The sequence below is a fragment of the Zea mays genome, chromosome 7, assembly GCF_902167145.1.
Source record: "Zea mays cultivar B73 chromosome 7, Zm-B73-REFERENCE-NAM-5.0, whole genome shotgun sequence".
Classification (NCBI taxonomy): domain Eukaryota; kingdom Viridiplantae; phylum Streptophyta; class Magnoliopsida; order Poales; family Poaceae; genus Zea; species Zea mays.
Genome location: NC_050102.1, coordinates 113923210 through 113944564, shown reverse-complemented (window position 1 = coordinate 113944564; position 21355 = coordinate 113923210). Strand labels below are relative to the sequence as shown.

The following is a 21355-nucleotide window of genomic DNA, read 5'->3' as shown; positions in this document are numbered from 1 at the left end:
TTTGGACACAGCGGGTGGTGGTTGGTGGTGGTGGCGCTGCTGCTGGTGCACCAAAGTCGGCAGCAGGCGCCGGCACAAGAAAATGGGGAATATGGCTGGTTCAGCTAATGCGTGATTATATTAAATGTAAGGGCTAGTTTGGAAGCTCAATTTTCTCAAGAGATTCTTATTTTTCCAAGGGAAAATGAACTAATTTCCATTGGGAAAATAAAAATCCCTTGGGATAATATGATTCCCAAACTAGCTCTAAGAGAAAAAAAAACGATGATATGATGTGATGACAATTCCTCTCCTGCACGGGAGGAGGAAACAACGGGTCAGTGGCGCTGCAGGTGCAGGCTACAGATAAGCGAAGCGGGAGGCCCTTCGAGGAAGTGCATTGAGGCCCCACCGGTGTTTAGGCCCGCCTAGCCACTATTGTTGGTCCAAACAAACTGTAAAAAGGGTACATAAACCATCGTAGGACATGTGCATCTTCATCATTTCTGAAAGGTACAGAAACCGTCGTAGGCCACGGGATATCGAATAACTATGGGTACCCTAATCAAATCCTTTAAGGGCTTGTTCGGTTATTTTCAATCCATATGGATTGAAGGAGATTGATACGGATTGGAAGGGATTTTGAATTACTAGGGATTGAAACCCCCTCAATCCCCCTCAATACATATGGATTGGGGTAGAAACGAACAAGCCCTAAAGGGTCTGTGTCTCTGTGGTATTCTACGGATTCAGACCTATAATTGGGGCTAAGCATGAAGTAACCTTCAGGATCTATCACACTGTACTATCTAAGAGATGCTGCAAAACTGCTACTTACAGAGAACTCACCCGATCACGGTATCTACAGTGTATGGAGGTTATCAAGACAAACCTGTACAGCATTAGCTTCTAATGCGATATCCTTGGGTAGTAAAGCTCAGCGAATGGGCCCAGTAGCTCCTACCTCTCCCTTCCAAGAATTGATCAGGCATATCAGGGCAAGATTGGGCACCAAGTTTTTGTCAGGAAGTCGCGCCTTCGTCAATGGTGACACATCATTCTCATTAAGCCACATCTCAATCGCAACCCGTTCATACGAGTACCCATCAGACGCAATGCATGGATCCTGCATTACCCTCTGCAGGGAAAAAAATATTATATCACACCCTTCAAGTAGAAATAATAGAGACATCAAGCCGTGATTAGCTTGGACTACCTGTAAGTTCTAGGGCTTGTTTGACTGCACATAAATCCAACCCCCAATCCGCATGGTTTAGGAGGGATTGATGTAGAAAATCGACTTAAATTTCCACTTCAATCGTCCCAAGCCATATGGATTGGGGTAGATTTGTGTGCAGCCAAACAAGGCCCTACTGCACTATTGATTTTATAAATCAGGTACACCATAACATACTTCAGATTCTAAAGTTAGTTTCAATCTTCAGTCAGGTACATAATACTGTTCATCCTTTTAAAATGCGTCAACTGCCTAGTCTGCTTTTCATGAAGATGACAAACTATATGTCCAGGCATGGCCTACATGCAATTAGGTATGATTGAAATGGTAGAAATACCTTGAGTATAGGGCAGATAAAATGGCTTGGTGGTGCAGTTGGGATGGGCTGCACCGAATGATACACAGTGCTGGCAAGATTGTTCAGCCGCTCTAAAACTACAAGAACCTTAGACTTCAGGTCAGGTCGATCCTTGCTTCGCATTTCCAAACAACGGAGGCCAAGCTGAGTTAGCTCATGCGCTTCTCGCACAGGCCAATTTCCTGCACGTTGGTCCAGAATGTCAATAAGGTGATCCTCTTCCATTGCTCTCTCAGCAGTGTCTGCTAGCCCAATTGGTGACTTTGCAGTCAGAAGCTGCAAGAACACCATGCCCAAAGCGTATACATCAGATTTTGCTGAAACTTGACCTGTCCTCTGATACTCTGGGTCCAGATAAAACAGTGTACCAACTAGATCTGTTGATTTTCGAATTGTATGTGTTGACGAAGTGTCCCTTAATGGAAGAAATGTTGCAAGGCCTGCATCACCGATTTTGCTAGTGAAATTTCTGTCAAGGAGTATATTTGCAGGCTTGAGGTCACGGTGGATAATTGGCTTTGGTTTTGAACTGTGTAGGAAGATAAGTGCCAATGTTATTTCCCATGCAATACGGAAACGGTGGTACCATGGGAGTGGGGCAGTGTCTCCTTTGCACTGCAGCCGATCCTCAAGGCTGCCATTCTCCATGTACTCGTATACCAAGCAAGCTCTGTCCAGACAGGCACCTAGCAGCAGCAACAAATGGCGATGTCGGGTCTTACCCAAAATCTCAAGCTGCACAAGAGAGCACATCCCATTTAAAAAATAATGGAGATAACATGAGATGACAAATAAAGCATCAGTTTCTGTATATGAATGGACTTGATTCTAGATTTCAATACAGCTGTGATCTTACATTCTGGGATCCTGCATCACAGATCTTAGCTTGATTGTTGATATCATTATGATCTTCATACTTAATTATTAACTTTGCAATGGTGCACGGCATACCTCCTTTTCAAAATGTTTGGCAATGTGGCTGTCGTCAGATTTGAGTACTTTTATGGCCACAGTCTTATGGTGGACTTTGCCCTTGTACACTGTCCCGAATGCTCCCGATCCAATCTTAAGTGCCTCCGAAAACGATGATGTAGCAGATTCCATCTCCTCCCATGTAAATACTGTGTATGACTTGCCTCCCAATTCAAGAAGTTTCTCCAGCTTTTGCACATTATCAGCCTCCCTTGATAACCTAAGCTGCAAATTCTGCTTTTTCAAAGCTTCCTCTTTTGCAAGGTCCCTCACATGCCTAGCTTGCGCCTCTATAGCGTACCGCTGCTCCCTCTCTTTCCGCGCTGCCTCAGTGGTAATGTTGATCCTCTGGCGGACCTCCGCCAGCCGAGCTTCCTCTTGAGCACGTCTTTCAACTAGGTCAATCATCTAACATACGTTGAGGATGTGTCAGATTATGTGAATTTGGAAAGCAATTAGCTGCATGTATTGAGAAACGGTAACTCCAAACTTACTTGCTGAGAAGCACTGGTAGACTCATCCTGAACAAGTTTGCACACTCCTTTCATATGTTCTAGTTTAATCCTGAGTTTTTCAAGCTCAAAATTGGCATTATCCTGTGTCGGGGAAATAAGAATTATGGGAGTTCAGAAATTGGAAAAGCATGCCCTTACTTGCCTATTGAAGATGTTCAAAGATTAAACGGAGTTTTTTTATGAACAACAAAAGGCTATGGAAGTCAATTTTGATAGATTACTATTTTCTATCTAGGTGTTATGGGCCTTGGCCCAGCCCATGTCTTTTACTCTTTTCTGATATATACTGTTATGGTCGCTAGATCGGTGAGGGATTGGAGAGAGGTATCGATGGGCAGGAACACCGGCCGGGGGGCCTCTGCCCACGACCGAGCAAGAGGAGGGTTTCTCCCTTCTAATTATTGCCTACTTTATTTCTCATCCATTGATTACATAAATAGGCCGGCTGGCCGCCCCTATCTAGCTAGAGATCCTTATCTCCTTAAAACTCTCCTAAAAACTCTCAACAATGGTCGCTAGATCGGTGGGGGATTGGAGAGGGGTATCGATCGGTAGAAACACCGGCCGGGGGGCCTCTGCCCACGACCGAGCAAGAGGAGGATTTTTCCCTTCTAATTCTTGGCTACTTTATTTTTCATCCATTGATTACATAAATAGGCCGGATGGCCGCCCCTGTCTAGCTAGAGATCCTTATCTCCTTAAAACTCTCCTAAAAACTCTCAACAAACTAACTGATAACCTTACTAAATAATCTTAACTAATCTACTAAATAATCTCAGCTAATATTCTAATCTTATCTCTAACTATCCTTATCTAATCCCCCTTGGAGGGCCCATGGCTGCTGCTGCCACAGCCCCTCCGTGGGCCTCCTTAGGCCCTGACATATACAATACTCAGCCCACACTTTTGGGGCTAGGGTTTTTCACTGCCCAACATGGTATCAAGCCAGCAGCAACCTCTCTCCCTCCCTCCATCCTCTTCCTGGCGCGGCCGCAGCATGGCCAGCTGTTCGTCGACGCCACCCATGCATGCGCCATGGTAGGCGTGCCTCCTCCCTCCTTCCCCTCGCCTTTCTCTTGTCGTCGTCGCCCCTCGCTCTGCTCCCGTCCACACGGCCGATGCAAGGCTGCCGTCTTCCCTGCACGGCCCAGGCCCACCGCCCTCCCCACCGACCGCGGGCACCATCGAGGCTCCCTTCCCCGGTCCAGCCTTCCTCTGCCCGTCCCTGCAACGCCCGCTTCCCCCTCGTTGGCTAGGGGCACGACCACCTCTAGTCCGACTGGCCTTGGCTTGGGTGTCGCTGGCTAGAGTCTGGGCATGGCGGCTCCCGGCCTCGGCCTGCCATTTCCTGCCACTGTCCCAGGGGTCCCTCCCCACCGATGTTGTGACAACTCACTCCTGCTGAGCCACAGCCCTCACCGCTGCTAAGGCGGTTGTAGTTGCTGCCGAGAATGTGAACGTGCCGCCACCCTCACCTGGGAGCACGAACGTAACACAACGAAGGCCCTCGCTAGGCAACTTGCCAAGGCTGAGTGTCATCTGCTTGGCTCTCCCTACCTCAAGCCTCTCATACAGCCACATGTGGGTCAAGCCTCCCTCGACGTACAAGGTTGTCGTCATCATCAACCTCCATGCTTAGGCGGCGGGTGTCCAGAACATCCGTTCTCTAGTTCTTGTAATCCTCAACCCGACTTCCTCCACCTACGCACGCTGGTGAGACATCGTCCTCCTCACTCTCTAGCGCTATGCTCTAAACGACCACGTCCTCACCGACACCGTGTCTCTCACTATCCCTTACTAGCGGAGGATGGATAGTATGGTCCTCTTGTAGATCCTCGGGCCATTACTTTTGAGTTGCAGGATGCTCGCGAGCGTGGTGGCATTGTTCGTCAGGCCTAGGTCGCCATCGAGGAGCAGTTGCTCGACAACCGTGAGGCTTGCGATATGCACCTCAACGTAGCCTTTCGGACCTTCGTCCAAGGGGACCTCTCTGTCACCGAGTACTCTCGCCAAATGAAGGGCGTGGTGGCCTCCCTCTGTGACCTTGGGGAGACTGTCTTTGATTGCACGTGCGTCCTCAACCTTCTCTGTGGCCTCAACGAGCGCTACAATCTTCTTCACATTTGGATCATTTACTCGGTCCCATTCCTGTCCTTCCACAAGGTCAGCAACGACCTCATCCTTAAGGAGCTCACGCCTCCTCACTTAGACGTCGCTACCGCTCTCTACAGCTCTACCCCCGGGGGGCCAGACCTCGCGCTCATCCTCTTCCACTCTTACCCTAGGGGCCTCGTCGTCGCGCTCCTCCATCCCTCTCGTCGTCGGCTCAACGTGTCCTCCCTACCTACCTGGACCCAAGGGTGCGAGGTCTGGGGGGGTGGTCGTCGTCGCCGGAAGGGTGGTCGCGATGATGGGGGTGGCCAGGGGAACGTTCCTTAGCCCTCTAGTTACAACTCGTGGGCCGGTTGTGGCCCAACTCATCCCTAGGAGGACTTTCCCAGTGTCTTCCTCCACCGTAGTCGGCTCACGTGACGATGCTTGTTCCGGGGTATCCCCTCGGCCACCCTATCTCTATGCCATCAGCACCTAAACCATAACTTCTACCCTACCACCCCACTCTGTTACGTCCTGGACCCCATGGTCTGGTGGGTGGAATCAGCAATCCCTTGTTAGCTCTTTCAACATGATGACCCTGACTCCTCCCGCAGTCACCAACTGGGTTGCTGATTCTAGTGCCTCCTACCACACCACTCCGAACGTCGGTATACTTTCTTCTTCCCACACACCTCTCTTGTCCACTCCTATCATTGTGGGCAAGGAAAACATTCTCCCGATCACCTCTATTGGTGATTCGATTCTTCCCGGGCCCTTTCATCTTCACAATGTTCTTGTTGCCCCACACATCATTCACAACCTTCTAACTGTTCGCCAATTTACCACCAATAACTCTTTGCTCTATTGAGTTTGATTCGTTTGGCTTGTTCATGAAAGATCTCACCATCTAGAGTCTTCTCGCTGGTTGTGATAGCTCTAGGCCCTTATACACCCTGTGATTGCCTATGTCCACTTCTCCATATCCTGCTTCCACTACATCATCGCCTTCAACCTCATCACGACCGCACGCACTGACTACTTCCATTACATCTAGTACTTGGCATCGTTGACTCGGTCATCTTACCCCACTGTATTGTCCAAGTTGTATAGTAGTTCAGTCATTTCTTGTAATAGGGGCACCTCTGAGCATCTTTGTCATGTCTGTCAGCTAGGTCGTCATGTTCGACTTCATTTTTACAGCTCCTCTCAGGCTATGCACAATTTTGATCTCATAAACTGATTTGTGGACCTCTCCACTTACAGGTGTTTCGGTTTATAAATATTATTTGGTGATTCTAGATAATTCCTCTCATTATTAATGGATTTTCCCTTGCTTTCGAAGTATGATACTTTTGCAACTCTTCTCCACTTTTTTGCTTGTGTTTCCACTCAATTTGGTCGCACCATTAAGGTCGTCAAGTGTGACAATGGTCATGAGTTTGATAACTCCTCTCATGGGGTTCAACTCTGAATGTCTTGCCCATATACTTCTCCTTAGAATGGCAAGACTGAGCACGTGATTCGCACCACTAACAATGCCGTGTGCTCCCTACTATTTCAAGCATTCATTCCTGCTCGCTACTGGATTGAGAGTCTCCACACCGCCACCGACCTCCTTGATCGTCTTCCTACTACGCGTAGGGGTGGTAATGGATCACGGCCCTAATACTTGTTTCACAAACCAACAAGGCCCTTAATTTTGTTAGTTCAAAATTATATTGTTTTATGATCCGACCCTAACTTGATTCGATCCTTAAATTTGCTAGGCTAAATTAAATGGCCCGTTACCACCCCTAACTACGCGACTCACACCTCCCCCCCCCACTTTGCTCTCTTTGACACAACTCCCTACTACACTCATATTCGTGTTTTTGGGTGTGCATGCTACCCCAACATTTTTGCTACATATCCGCTATCCCTTAGCTTTATTAAGCCTAAGTCGAACACATCTTTGTTCATCTACCGACATGGCAGTGGTACTATGTACCTCCTCTATGTTGATGACATTGTGCTCACTGTCTGTTCTTCGAGCCTCCTGCACCGGATCATCATCGCTCTTCAGCATGAGTTTGACATGAAGGATTTGGTTCCTTTTCACCATTTTCTAGGGATTGCTATTGAGCGTTATCCAGATGGCCTCTTTCTCTAGAAGCGACAGTACACCATGGATCCTCGAGCGTGTTGGCATGTTGGATTCCAAGTCTTGTGTGACTCCGGTGGACATGCAGGCCAAGCTCTCCGCTGGTGGTGCCCCTATCAACGACCCCACTACCTACCACAGTCTTGTCGACGCTCTTCAGTATCTCACCTTTACCATATTCGACATCATGTATGTTGTCTAGCAGGTCTGTCTCAGACATGCATGATCCTCGTGCACTTGAGTGCGGTCAAACAGATCCTTCAGTATCTTTAGGGCACTGTTGACTGCTGAAAGGGAAATAGGCCTACACCTTTTCCTATATGAATTTTGGTGGTTGAATTGCCCAACACAAATTAATTGGACTAACTAGTTTGCTCTAGATTATGAGTTCTACAGGTGCCAAAGGTTCAACACAAACCAATAAAAGTCCAAGAAAGAGTTCAAATAAAAAGAGCAAAAGACAACCCGAAGGCAGCCCTGGTCTGGCGCACCGGACTGTCCGGTGTGCCACCGAACAGTGTCCGGTGCACCAGGGAGATCGACTCTGAACTTGCCACCTTCGGGAATCCGGGGAGCCGCTCCGCTATAATTCACCGGACTGTCCGGTATGCCAGCGGAGCAACGGCTACTTCGCGCCAACGGTCGTCTGCAGAGGAACAGTAAAAGTGAACAGTGCGCGCCTGCGCGCGCAGAAGTCAGAGCAGCGCCAGAATGCGCACCGGACAGTGAATAGTGACTGTCCGGTGGCCCAGTTGTCAGAAGCTCCAACGGTCAGAACCCAACGGCCTGGTGACATGGCTGGCGCACCGGACTGTCCGGTGCGCCATACGACTGAAGCCCTCACCAACGGTCCTTTTGGTAGTTGGGGCTATAAATACCCTCAACCACCACACTTCAATGCATCCAAGTTTTTAGCCATCAAACCTCATACAAGAGCTCTAAACTTCATTCCAAGACACAAACAAAGAGATCAAATCCTCTCCCAAGTCCAAAGATCATTCCAATCAAATAGTGACTAGTGAGAGAGACAATTGTGTTCATTTGAGTTCTTGCGCTTGGATTGCTTTTCTTCTTCCTTCTTTCTTGTTTCTAACTCAATTGTAATCAAGGCAAGAGACACCAATTGTGTGGTGGTCCTTGTGGGGACTTATTGTCCCGATTGATTGAGAAGAGAAGCTCACTCGGTCTAAGTGACCGTGTGAGAGAGGGAAAGGGTTGAAAGAGACCCGGTCTTTGTGACCACCTCAACGGGGAGTAGGTTTGCAAGAACCGAACCTTGGTCAAACAAATCACCGTGTTATCCGCCTTATTTACTTGTGATTTGTTTTCGCCCTCTCTTTCGAACTCGATTATATTTCTAACGCTAACCCCGTCTTGTAGTTGTGCTTAAACTTTATAAATTTCAAATTTGCCTATTCACCCCCCCCCTCTAGGCGACTTTCAACTGCGAGCTCCATATTTGGCGCTCCTCCACACTTGCGTTGATCGTTTACACCGACACTGACTAGGTCGGGTGTCTGGCCACCCGTCGGTCGATATTCGACTATGCGGTGTACCTAGAGGCCAACCTCATTTCTTGATCCTCCAAGCGATAGCTCGTGGTCTCCCGATCCAGTGCTGAGGCTGAGTAATGGGCTGACGCTAATGGGTTGGCTAAGGCGAGCTGGTTGTGCCAGCTTCTCCAGGAGATTCACACACCCCTCAACCGAAGCACACTGGTCTACTACGACAACCGAAAACGTCAGAGCCATCTACCTCTCCATCAACCTCGTCCAACATCGCCACAAAAAGCATCTCAAAATTGACTTTTCACTTCATCCATGAGCGTGTTGCTGTCGGAGGCATCCACGCCATCACGTCCTGACGAGCTTGCAGTTTGCCGACAATTCACCAAGGATCTTCCCTCCTTGTTGTTCTCGAAGTTTCAGTCCAATCTCAACATCTGTTGCGGCTTGAGTTTCGACTATGAAGGTGTTTAGATTATTGTTCTGTCTAAGGGTTATGTGCCTTGGTCCAATCCATGTCACCCCTTTCCTGATATATACAATACTCAGCCCAGACTTTTGCGGCTAGGGTTTTTTATTGCCCAACAAATTTCATGAGCCAAAAAAGGTTAACTACTCTATGAAAATGTTCATATGTGATTTCCTAGCTAGTTTAGTTCAGATAAGTAGTTGCAAGAGATATGAAGGTACAAAATATACTGTGATGCATAAATAACTGTGATAAAAACTACATGACCAAACCTTGTCTTCTGAAAGCATCAATTCCTGCAGTGCATTGCTTACTGTTGGAGCTTTGTATGAGATGGGGAAGTTACTAGATCCAGATATTTGACCACTAGCACAATGAGTGCTTGCCTAATTAAAATATTTGAATAGATGAGATAAGTGAAGTCATCCAAGTGTTAAATCTGTTGAAGTAAAGGAAATTGCAAACATCTGAGAAGCCAAAAGACTATTAGAAAAAGGTAAAAACTGTACAAACGTTGGCACATATGTGATTGTACAGCAGCTTTAGTACAGAGAACTACTGCTGGAGACAGAGATCTGAAACTAATTCTCATGTACAAAGATTCAGCCTCAAATCATTAGACAACAAAAAGGCACACTGCAAAGTTGACTAACCTTGTCCTCTGAAAGCATCAATTCCTGCAGCGCACTCTTTACAGTTAGAGCTTTGTCGGAGAGAGGCAAATTAGTAGATGCAGAAATTTGACCAGTAGCACAAGGAGCGCTTGCCTAGATAAGAAGTATTAATAGCTTAGATTAGTAATGTAGTTCAAGTGCTATATATCTTTCAAATTACAGGAAATTACAGAGATTAGTTTAGTAAACCAGAAGGGTAAATAGTGTACAGATTGTAATATGCGATTGCAGAGCTGCTTTAGTAGACAACCAGTGTTTTCGAATCGTTTGATTAATCACGATTAATCGCCCTAATCGGGTTTAGGGGTCCGATTAGGGCCTTTGACCCAATCAGCGCAAGCAGTTTTCTGGTCGGACAGCTAATTGTCGATTAATCATTATTAATCGTTTGGTTAGGAGCCTTGGCGACCAGATTAGATCCACAATTGGGCTTGTTAGGGAGGCAATATGTTGGGCTCGAGACTTGGATTTTGGGCCCAGTAGGGTTAGGCCAAAATAAAGAGGGAGTCGGGAGGGGGGTGAGGGGCCAGCCGCTAGCCAAAACAGAGGGCACCACCATTTTCGTCTCCCGCTCGCGAGAGGAAAGAGGTGTCGATGACTCCTCACTGTCCACCAATCAGCCAGCCTTCTAGCCTCCTACCTCCTTCCTCCTGTCCCTCTTTTCCCTTCCGGCGAACCTCCTCCAGTTTGCCTTCGGTTCTTCCAGTCTGCCCCCTCGTCTTGTGAGGCCGATCGTGACTCGTTTTGCCATTTCATTTCTGACATTGGCAAGTATGCATAACATAGGAATGCCTTGAGAAGTTTTGTTTTTAGTGATGAGTAGACTACTAACAGCTTGTTTGCATCTGTTGAAGGAAAGCAAGTTGTGAGCATTATCCTTCCGCTGTAATTTTGGACCAATATGAAAAATTGCCTAAGAGCTTCACAACCACTTCTCATTGCTTTGAGGATAGCAGATGTGAATGAAACACCAGCAACTCCAGAGATCATGACAGCCATGGATGTTGCAAAGAATACAATCAAATAAGCTTTGAAAGAGAAACCAAGTCTACACAAGGAGGTATTTGAGTGCTATGAAAAGAGATGGACAAGCCAAATGGAGCAAAAATTGTACACGACAACCCTTTATCAAGGAAAGTTTTTTGACATAAGAGATAAAGATAAGAGACAAACTTCACGGCTAAGATAAATGTTCAATGGTGTTTTGTAGAAAATGGTGACTAATGATGAAGAACAAACCAATATCAACAAGCAAGCGGATGATTATGAAGCTCCGAAGGCGTTTGCTTTCCAAAGCCATTAGCAATAAGAGATGGAAACAAACCAATGTCGAGCTACGGAGCTAGGTGTGTGGCGGTGTCGTCCCTGACGGCGCTGCGGATCTGGCGGTGCACCTCACGCAGATCTGAACGGACAGCAGCACGCCCCTAGAGTCGGTAACTCGGTATGATTCAAAGTGGGCCCGTGTCAGTCCGACCAGTGCGCCTCACGCAGATATGAACATGCGGCGGCGCGCCCCTGGAGTCAGTGTGATTCAAAGTGAGCCCGTGTCGGTCCAATCGGTGCACCTCACGCAGATCTGAACGCACGAAGACGCGCCCCTGGAGTCGGTATGATTCAAAGTGGACACGCAGATCTGAACCCTAAACCCTAAAACCCTAAACCCGAGTGTTAAAGTGTTTGCTTTAGCAGGGAAAGTGTTAAAATCTTTTTTTAGCTCCCACAATCGTTCACCCCCTCTGATCGCCTACCGTAGCGTGAACCGGCTCTGCAGCTGATCTCCCTTCCACCACTCTACATACCATTGGGATAGGAATGAAAACTTTGAACCGCCAATTTAAAATCAGAGAAAGAGCAAGTGTAACACTCCAAAACTATATCATGATGGATTAAGAAACAAATATTCATTTTTGAATTAATGACCACTCATCATATTTTTCCTAAAACAAACAATAAGTAAATTTATCTTGATTATATGTTTTGGAGCATTTACTTAAAGAGAAGTAATAATAAGTAAATAAATAAAGCAAATATATATTTTTGCATTTGCATTCTAGAATTTTCACTTTGATTGTGCATTTTCGTATTTTAAACCTGAATATAGATTTGGAATTTTGATTTGAATTAAGAAGAAAACAAAACTGAAAATAGAAATAAAAAAAGGAAAAGGAGAAGCTTTTTCCTAGGCCCAAACTCTCTGTGGCCCATTTAACCCATAGCATCACGCGTGGGTCAGCTCACCCACGTGTCGCACCTCATCCCTGGCCCTGCTGGCTGGGACCCATGAGTCAGGTGCCTGCTCCTACACGAGCGCACACGCTCTCGCCTCCGCCTCTGGCATGCAGGGCCCGCAGTCAGGTCTCCCTCATGACGCGCGCGGACTCACACATTGGCACTGCCCTGTGGGTCCCGCTCGTCATAAGCTCCACCACCATCCATCCCTGTGACCGCGCGTGAACCTCGCAACAGCCCGGCATTATCGCTAGGATCGGCCACCCACCCGATCCTACCCCCGCGGTCTCAGGCCCCCGCCCCATATAAACCGGTCGAGATTTTTCCCTTCTCCATCATCAATGGCGAGCCAAACCAAGATCATTCCATCCCAGTGGGGGCTGGGCATCGCCGAGAGATCGGCGGATGGAGAAATTGCCGCGACCGGCGAATCACGCCTACGGCATCGTGGGGACCTTGGTCGGTGTGCGGGGAGGTTCGCTGGTGTCGTGCGATCATGTGGGGAGGGGATTCGGGGCGTGGGAGGCCCTGATGGATCGGCGATTTTTCGCCGGACTTGGAAATCAGCCACCCTGCTGCTTCCCTCCGATGACTTCATATCCCGGCATGCCAAATCTAGGTAGGGAACATGCAGCCAAATCCGCCTCCGCCTTCTCTACACGTAGCACGCTTCCGAAGGGAAAACAGGGGCAAGAGTTGGGTTCGCCGTTCACTGTTCGACGGCGAGGCGTCGTCGTCTTGGGTGGGCAACGCCGCCGTGCGCCCAACCCGTTGGAGGGAGATGGTTGCCGGTGACCGTTGATGAAGCGAGGAACAGATCAAATTAGGTCGTGGGTATTTAAAACCCTAGCTGTAGATCTAGGATCCAACGACATGGATTAGATGAGGGATACCCCTACGCATAATTGAATCCTAACCGTCCGATCCGATCGGACGATTGAAGGTGCTGGCTGGCGTGGGGTCCCGCGGGCCATCGATCTCTGATCGTTCGGACATCGCCGAATACCGCTTCATAACTTGACCGTGGCCATTCAAATCTAATCCAACGGCTGCGGACGCGTACCGGTTCATTTTAGAAGAAACCTAATCCTGGCGCTGAATTGTTGATCGAACGGCTGAGATTTCCCCATGCCCCCCTTTCGGTCGTACCTTTTGCATAAGAGCCCCTGACTATTTGACCTACTGACCCGCCGTCCTTAGTAATTCAAAGAGTACTACAATCAGGCCTAGAATTTTATAAAAGTAACCCTGTAATCCTCAGTATTAGCATAGCAGTCCACAGGGTATTAGAATTCTGAAAAACGTAATAGAGATAATGGTTTTTAATACATAAATAATTTCAGAATCTTTTTTAAAGCATAGTTAATTCATTTTAACTCCTTTTTGATCCATTCCAATTGCATTAATCTTACATTGATATTGTTTATCATCTAGTAACCTAGTATTGCCATGAAACCTATGATTAAAATCTTGTACACCCTTCGCTTCATAGTAGACACTTAAACCATCGGAAAATCATAACTTTATAACTGTAACTCCGAAATTAGTGGTTCTCGAACATAGGATCTAGTTACGATGAGTAAACATTATTATGCAGTTTGTTCTTATGTTTGGTGTGATGTTAATTTTGCCTATACCATGTTTGTTTGTATTGCTACGATAAGCAGCGAGGTTACGAGTCACTTGAAGACCAAGGTGGTACCTGGAAATCGTGAATCTAAGGCAAGTTGTGCCCTTGATCACTCCTTTTTACCTAATAATGTTCATGTTAATCACTGTGACATGCTCATGTTAATTCGATGGGATCTAATAGGTTTTCCTAGCATTGTTTATCCCCCACCTTGCAAACAGATGAATTATTGGGTAGATTTGCTATTGCTCTACCTGGTTTTGGGAAACTAATGTTTTACTATGATCATGTTCCAATTATGTTGTTTAATTATTGTTCATGATAAGATCATGTTGTTAATTGGAACATGGAGAACCACCCGGGAAAACAGTGACTAATTAGGAAAGCTAGTGTAGGACTACCTTACCCGAAAGGGGCAAGGGCAGTAGGGGAGTGGTCGGTATAGGGAGGTTCTCGGGTTGATTTTGCTGCGATGGCTTTTCAGACGAGGGATTCCTATATTGCGCTCCCTAGAAACTGTAGCGGGTTTTCTGAAGCTAGTGGAACTTTGTAAAGGCCTCATAATGTTACCCTGCCTCGCTTCCTTGGTAGAGGTGTATGGGGTCCGATCAACCCCGTAGCAGATGGGTAACACGACTTTTGGGTAAATATGTGCAACCTCTGCAGAGTGTAAAACTGGTATATCAGTTGTGCTCACAGTCATGAGCGGCTCGGACACTCACATGATTAACTTATGTAATTAAACTCAATTTGTCATTTGCATTGCATTGTGGGTGTTGTTATTAATATTGATCTCTTATTTAATTGGTTTAGTATCTCCTTATACTTAGTAACTGCTAATAAAATTTTGACCAACTTTAAAAGCAATGCTCATCTTTAATCATCCTCTTTGGTAAGCCTTACACTTCACATGAGCTCACACCTTTGGTGAGTTTATGCACATTATTCCACACAATTTGTTGAGCGATGAACGTATGTGAGCTCACCCTTGCTGTACTCACATCCCCCAGGTAAAGAACAGGTACCCCAGGATGAGGAAAATGAAGGATGGCGCGATGTGTTCGTGAGAGGTTTAGGTTGTCGTCTCCCAGTTAATTTTGGGTTGTTGGATCGTTGTCTTCATATGATGTAATTTTTTAACTATTTTGTACAGAACTCCGTTATATATTAATGTTATGACATTCGTTTCTGTACCATGAGTCGTCATATTTGTAAGACTTGTTACTAACACACTTGGTGATTATTTCGCGCCCGGGTTTTGGTGCCCCTAAAATCCGGGTGTGACAGCAAGCCCTACTGTCCAGTCTGCCTTGAACCAATTGCAAGATGAGTTGTTAGCTGCTTCCTCAGTACTCGCTCGATTGATGTTCGTTTCCTGATCCCACACGCTAGAGCACGATGTTTCTTTCTACTAAGAGAAACAGCTCTGCAAACTAACAGGTATAATATCTTTCCTTTGTGTAACACAACAAACAGTAGTTGCATTGGTTAGAGACCCAAGCATTGTTCCATGCGGTTGCGGGTTCAAACCCCAGCCTGCCCGAATTGTTTGCATGGACGGGCTTATTTCGCAGACGATCGCGAGGCACGTGCGGGGAGGTATGGGGCAAACGACACACGACAATTTAGACGTTTTGATATAGTAGAGATAGTACCTAACAGACACATTTTGTTTTATTTCACCAACAAATCAGCAAGAATATGGAGTATTGGAATTGGACAAGATTTTGGAATTCTGTATAGCAAATACCACAAATCACCAACTTAGTGGTCATTAACATTTGCCTCTAGCTGAGTTGGTTAGGTGATCTGAGGAGCACTCCTCGGGTCCTAGGTTCGACTCCTCGTGGGAGCGAATTTCAAGCTGAGATTAAAAAAATCACCCTGATTCCCTTGATTAGTATGGGTGAACCGACCTATGGTGGGCGAGCCCTCGTGTAAGGGGCTAGTCGTGTGGTTTGGCCTCAAGGCACGGGTCAAGACCTAAAACATAGAGGGCAGCATCCCCATGTATGAGGAGTCAGCATTCGTGGTTTTTCTCAACCGGCCTCCAGTTGAGCTCTTCTTAGTGAAATACCGTGGGGGTGGTCTTTCCCCGGCCGACCGAGTTTTTTATTAACATTCTCTTAAACTCTTCGATTTTGATCCTTGCTAAACTATAATTGTATGTATTACTATATATATATATATATATATATATATATATATATATATATATATATATATATATATATATATATATATAAAATCCTGGTTCCTGAAATCTATGGGCGACTAGCTCAACCAGGCTCAATTAATCAACCTGGTCAGCCACTAGGCGACTTGAAAACATTGCAGATAACTAATTGGAGACACAGATATAGAGGTCTGGCATGGAAGCTCCTGTATATTGATTCAACACCATAATGCAATAAGATGAAATTTGAAGAAAAGGCGTGACTAACCTCGTCCTCTAACAACATCAATTCCTGCAGTGCCCTGCTCATGGTTGGGGTTTTGTCTAAGATCCCCAAGTTACTAGATCCATCAGTACAAGGACTGATCCTTTGATCTTTACCAATGGTAGATGAAGTGCTTCTAGAGAGGTGTTCTTGTAAAGACTGTGACCAATTATGATGTGTAGATGGGGGACTATCCAGATTCCCATCGAGCGAGTTGGATCTGGAAATTATGGAAGGTGTAATATCTGCATGGGATGAAAAGGATAAATTTCTAGGACTGGTTTGTGCCTGAACCAAATGACACCCAATTCTTTCCTATTGAAACCCAAAGAGCCAACAATACACCATTTAGAATTTTAGATCACAAAAAGGAAACTACGAGCTCCAAACTTCACAAGTACAAACATAGCAAACAAGCTCCCTATATGACTATACCAGCTTCACAAATACAAGGAGGCTCCACACAACTACTCTGGTGGTAACTATAACAAAAATCAAGTTGTAGTAATTTATTGTTCTATCCTCACAACGCAATATAAATTCCATAGACTTTACCTGATACTGATGACTTATCTGAATAAAGTTCACTGTTAGAACTCTCGTTGACCTGGAGTATCTTAGAACTGTTGTCACTTTCTGATCCAAGAGAATAAACCATGGACAACCCACCTTTTGAAATAGCATACACCATACAAAAGCTTGGAACACACTTGCATATTCGAGAGAACATCCTAGTGCCCTTGAACTTCCTAAGCCATTTCACCAAATTAGCAACTTTTCGTGTATGCAGTTCATAATTAATTAGTACTGGACAAGTTTTGAGTACCTTATAAAGTTGCTATGAGAAGAGACACCAACAAAAAGCTTGTGAATTTGGCATGCTAAGACAACACCTGAAATAGTTTCTGCCACATCATCACCCTTGACAACCAATACTTCAGCTTCAACCTGAACAAGGTATCGCAAATGTAAAGCAGGCCATTCAAACTTCATAGTATTATTGTTTGCTAATGCCCCTTAACAAGATATCACAAATGTAAAGCAGGTTGTTCAAATTTCATAGTATTATTGCTTGCTAACGCCACTTCCTGCTTTCATAAATTTATGCTTGAAATTACTATTGATCAATTCATAAAGCATGCCTAATTATTGTTGCCCATTCTTGTTATTCACGCTATATCTTTTTGGTTTGACTGTACACTTGAGAATGTGAAATTTTCAAAAGAAGAAAATATGTCTAAAAAAGGAGGCTCAAACCTTGCCATCACACATGTTCTTGTACATAAGGAGCATATTTTGGGCCTCACATTCGACTTCTTTTTCATATGCACTGGCAATGTCATCCCTCACTTGATCAACAGGAACATAGTTGCCCACTACAAAGAAACAAGAAATTTTGTTTGCCAACTAGATTTGCAGCTGCAAGAAAATGTACACATTTGAACTGAAGAATGCCTACTTACTCGGGGTTGGAACGAGTGTGACCTTTTGCCGGACATGAATGAGCATGAACCTTATCCTCTGTCTGGTACCGAAGTTTTTCAGAGCCCAATTCACTGCATACTTGCTGGACTTGGAGCTGCTCACGGCCAACCCAATAGTGATAGATGAATCACTAGAGGGTGATGATTCAGTTACCATGGTTTCTTCTTGGGTAGCCATGGCTTCGCAAGTTTTGTTGCATGTATCCCTTGTACAATAGACCTGCAGCAAGGAATGACGTATCTCATACTATTAACAACACAGAATAAAGAGCTGTTTTACTGTACAATCGAAAGCCTAATATTAGCTATAATACTACCTCCATTTTTTTATTTGAAGCACGATAGTTCAATTTTACACTAGCAAACGTCAAATAAAAAAAGATGGGAGGGAGTACCCCATAGTAATAATTGTATAATACATTAAAGTATATCAGATATAACATATATTAGAGCATAATTTCGTAGGATTGAGCAGGGTTCCAAAACGCGGCACTAAGCGCACGCTTCAGCGCGCTGAAGCGCTAAGATCACGGTTAGCGCTTCGCATTGGGGCATAAGTGCTCCCAAAGCGGCGCGACCGCTTTAGTGGAGGCGTGGAGCAGCGGCTGCTCGCTCCCGCTGCCCACAGGCCGCGCGCGTCGCAGCCGCCGGGGCCGGGCGCCGTTGACGATTCACCGGAAGCGGGAGGAGAGAGGCACGCACGCATGGTCACCGACCTGTGTGCGGAGGACCGGAGGCGAGGGCGCGAGGCGACTGGAGAGAGGCGGGAGGGGAAGCCAATGACGCCGTCGCTTAGAGCCCGAGCCTGAGCGGCGCCGCCGCCGCCGCCGCCGTCGCCTGTATGCCGAGGGCGAGGGAGGAAGCGGAAGATGGAGCGCGGACGTTGCGAGAAGGATGGGAGATAGAAAAAACGGGGGAAATTTGATTTATTCGCACCACCTTCGCTTCAAGGCAATCACAACTTCAAATGTCTTTTATCTATTATTTTAAATTTTTTCTGTAAATAGTGTTATCTACAGTTTCATATCTCTTATTTTTCATATTCAGAAGACAGTCTTAGAAAAATGTTCTGCCTTTTCTGTGCAGTCATCTTGTCGTGACGACAAGGGTAACAAACAAGATCTTTCTCAAATTTCAACTTGGGCAATCCTTAGATAAGACAAAGTGAGATCAGTTTACATAAAAGATCAAAGCTCAATTGATCTAGCCTCCTATGCCACTTCCGAATCAAAGAAGAGGATACTGCCAAAAGACATCGAGAAGGGCCAAAAGAATGTGTAAAATCAGCTTGGAAAACTCGACCGAAGGGTAAATCTAACTAACAAAATCCCCTAGGCATCCAAAACCCGAGAAAGACCCTTTTTAAAGCGCACTTCATAGTTGATAATCGCCTAGAGGGGGGTGAATAGGGCGAAACTGAAATTTACAAATATAAACACAACTACAAGCCGGGTTAGCGTTAGAAATATAAACGAGTCCGCGAGAGAGAGTGCAAAACAAATCACGAGCAAATAATGAGGTGTGACACACGGATTTGTTTTACCGAGGTTCGGTTCTCTCAAACCTACTCCCCGTTGAGGAGGCCACAAAGGCCGGGTCTCTTTCAACCCTTCCCTCTCTCAAACGGTCCCTCGGACCGAGTGAGCTTCTCTTCTCAAATCAAAGCTGGGAACAAAACTTCCCCGCAAGGGCCACCACACAATTGGTGCCTCTTGCCTTGATTACAATGGAGTATTGATCACAAGAACAAGTGAGAAAGAAAAGAAGCAATCCAAGCGCAAGAGCTCTGTTGGGGACCTTCGGCATCCGAAGGTCCTCAAAAACAGGATTTAACAGTATTTCTGGAGTACAATGTGTGAGCAGGTATCCTCGGACAAGTCGGCGTTGCTGTAAACCGGAATAATACGAAGGTTGATACAGAGCCGAAGGTGTGAGCAGGAAAGCTTCGGCGTGACAGCAAAGAGTGGAACCGACTTAAAGATGAAAAGGCTATTCAGACCTCGGTAGACTACTATAGAATTATTATCAAATGTAAAGGGCATGAATGTAATTTTGTAAGGGCTGTGTCTCGTGCCTATAAATAGGTGAACAGTATCCCTGTACTGTTCACGCTGACTTGGCATTCGCTTTTTGCGTCACACTTGTATTGTCATTTCCTTCCGATTGAAGGTACACTTGTGATTCAATAATATTTTTATTTATGCTCAATAATAAATGATTGTTCATGTTTTCTTTTATATTATTTATATTTTATCACCTTCGTCATTGTCTGATAAGTTTATGAAGGTATGTCCTTCATAACCTTCGTCCGCAAGTCATTACATCCTAAGGGAGATAATGCTTCGGAGGACGAAGGATATTAACGATTAACATTTTCTATGTTGCCTTGTTCTTAACTCTTGAAGTGCTTGAGAACAAGTCCCCAACAAGCTCAAATGAACACGGCAAATCACTCTCACTAGTCGCTAGGGCTTTGTGTGGAATTGGAGAGGATTTGATCTCTTTGGTGTGTCTAGAATTGAATGCTAGAGCTCTTGTAGTAGTTGAGAAGTGGAAAAAACTTGAATGCAATGAATGGTGGGGTGGTTGGGGTATTTATAGCCCCAACCACCAAAAGTGGCCGTTGGGAGGCTGTCTGCTCGATGGCGCACCGGACAGTCCGGTGCACACCGGACAGTCCGGTGCCCCCTGCCACGTCATCACTGCCGTTGGATTCTGACCGTTGGAGCTTCTGACTTGTGGGCCCGCCTGGGTGTCCGGTGCACACCGGACAGGTACTGTTTGCTGTCCGGTGTGCCAGCATGGGCACGCCTGCCATCTGCGCGCGCAGAGCGCGCATTAAATGCGCGGCAGAGAGCCGTTGGCGCGGAGATAGCCGTTGCTCCGGAGTCGCACCGGACAGTCCGGTGCACACCGGATAGTCCGGTGAATTATAGTGGACTAGCCGTTGGAGTTTCCCGAAGCAGGCGAGTTCCTGAGGCCGACCACCCTTGGCGCACCGGACACTGTCCGGTGTACACCGGACAGTCCGGTGAATTATAGCCGAGTCGCCTCTGGAAATTCCCGAAGGTGGCGAGTTTGAGTCTGAGTCCCCCTGGTGCACCGGACATGTCCGGTGGCACACCGGACAGTCCGGTGCGCCAGACCAGGGGTGCCTTCGGTTGCTCCTTTGCTCCTTTGTTGAATCCAAAACTTGGTCTTTTTATTGGCTGAGTGTGAACCTTTTACACCTGTATAATCTATACACTTGGGCAAACTAGTTAGTCCAATTATTTGTGTTGGGCAATTCAACCACCAAAATTTATTAGGGACTAGGTGTAAGCCTAATTCCCTTTCAATCTCCCCCTTTTTGGTGATTGATGCCAACACAACCCAAAGCAAATATAGAAGTGCATAATTGAACTAGTTTACATAACGTAAGTGTAAAGGTTGCTTGGAATTGAGCCAATATTAATACTTATAAGATATGCATGGATTGTTTCTTTTACTTTTAACATTTTGGACCACTTTTTGCACCACATGTATGTTTTTGCAAATTCTTTTGTAAATCCATTTCAAAGATCTTTTGCAAATAGTCAAAGGTAAATGAATAAGAGTTTGCAAAGCATTTTTAAGATTTGAAATT

At 45.9% G+C, this 21355-nt stretch overlaps 1 protein-coding gene across 2 annotated transcripts; it reads right to left on the bottom strand.

Moving 5' to 3' along the window:
* Positions 1–437: 437 nt before the first annotated feature.
* Positions 438–18678, bottom strand: LOC103632728 (U-box domain-containing protein 35). Of its 2 annotated transcripts, XM_008654469.4 has the most exons (12): positions 18447–18678; positions 17710–17950; positions 17504–17622; positions 17073–17194; positions 16802–16995; positions 16250–16491; positions 9923–10036; positions 9542–9655; positions 3041–3142; positions 2526–2954; positions 1554–2309; positions 438–1117 (listed from the first exon to the last, which is right to left on the bottom strand). In XM_008654469.4, the coding sequence occupies exons 2-12, from the start codon at positions 17906–17908 to the stop codon at positions 917–919; spliced, it is 2592 nt and encodes an 863-aa protein (XP_008652691.1). In that variant the 5' UTR covers positions 17909–17950; positions 18447–18678; the 3' UTR covers positions 438–916. The 2 variants fall into 2 exon arrangements, with proteins under 2 accessions (XP_008652691.1, XP_035816901.1); XM_035961008.1 differs by lacking the exon at positions 16250–16491 and having other exon boundaries at positions 16802–16991; positions 18447–18676.
* Positions 18679–21355: the final 2677 nt, after the last annotated feature.

Excerpts from the sequence above, each read along its gene's own strand:
- LOC103632728 (XM_008654469.4), bottom strand. The coding sequence starts at position 17,908 with ATGGCTACCCAAGAAGAAACCATGGTAACTGAATCATCACCCTCTAGT. Across the intron at positions 16,996-17,072 it reads TCTCATAGCAACTTTATAAG|GAAGTTCAAGGGCACTAGGA; the intron begins GTACTCAAAACT and ends GAAATGGCTTAG. Across the intron at positions 3,143-9,541 it reads TGATGCTTTCAGAAGACAAG|GATAATGCCAATTTTGAGCT; the intron begins GTTTGGTCATGT and ends TCCCCGACACAG.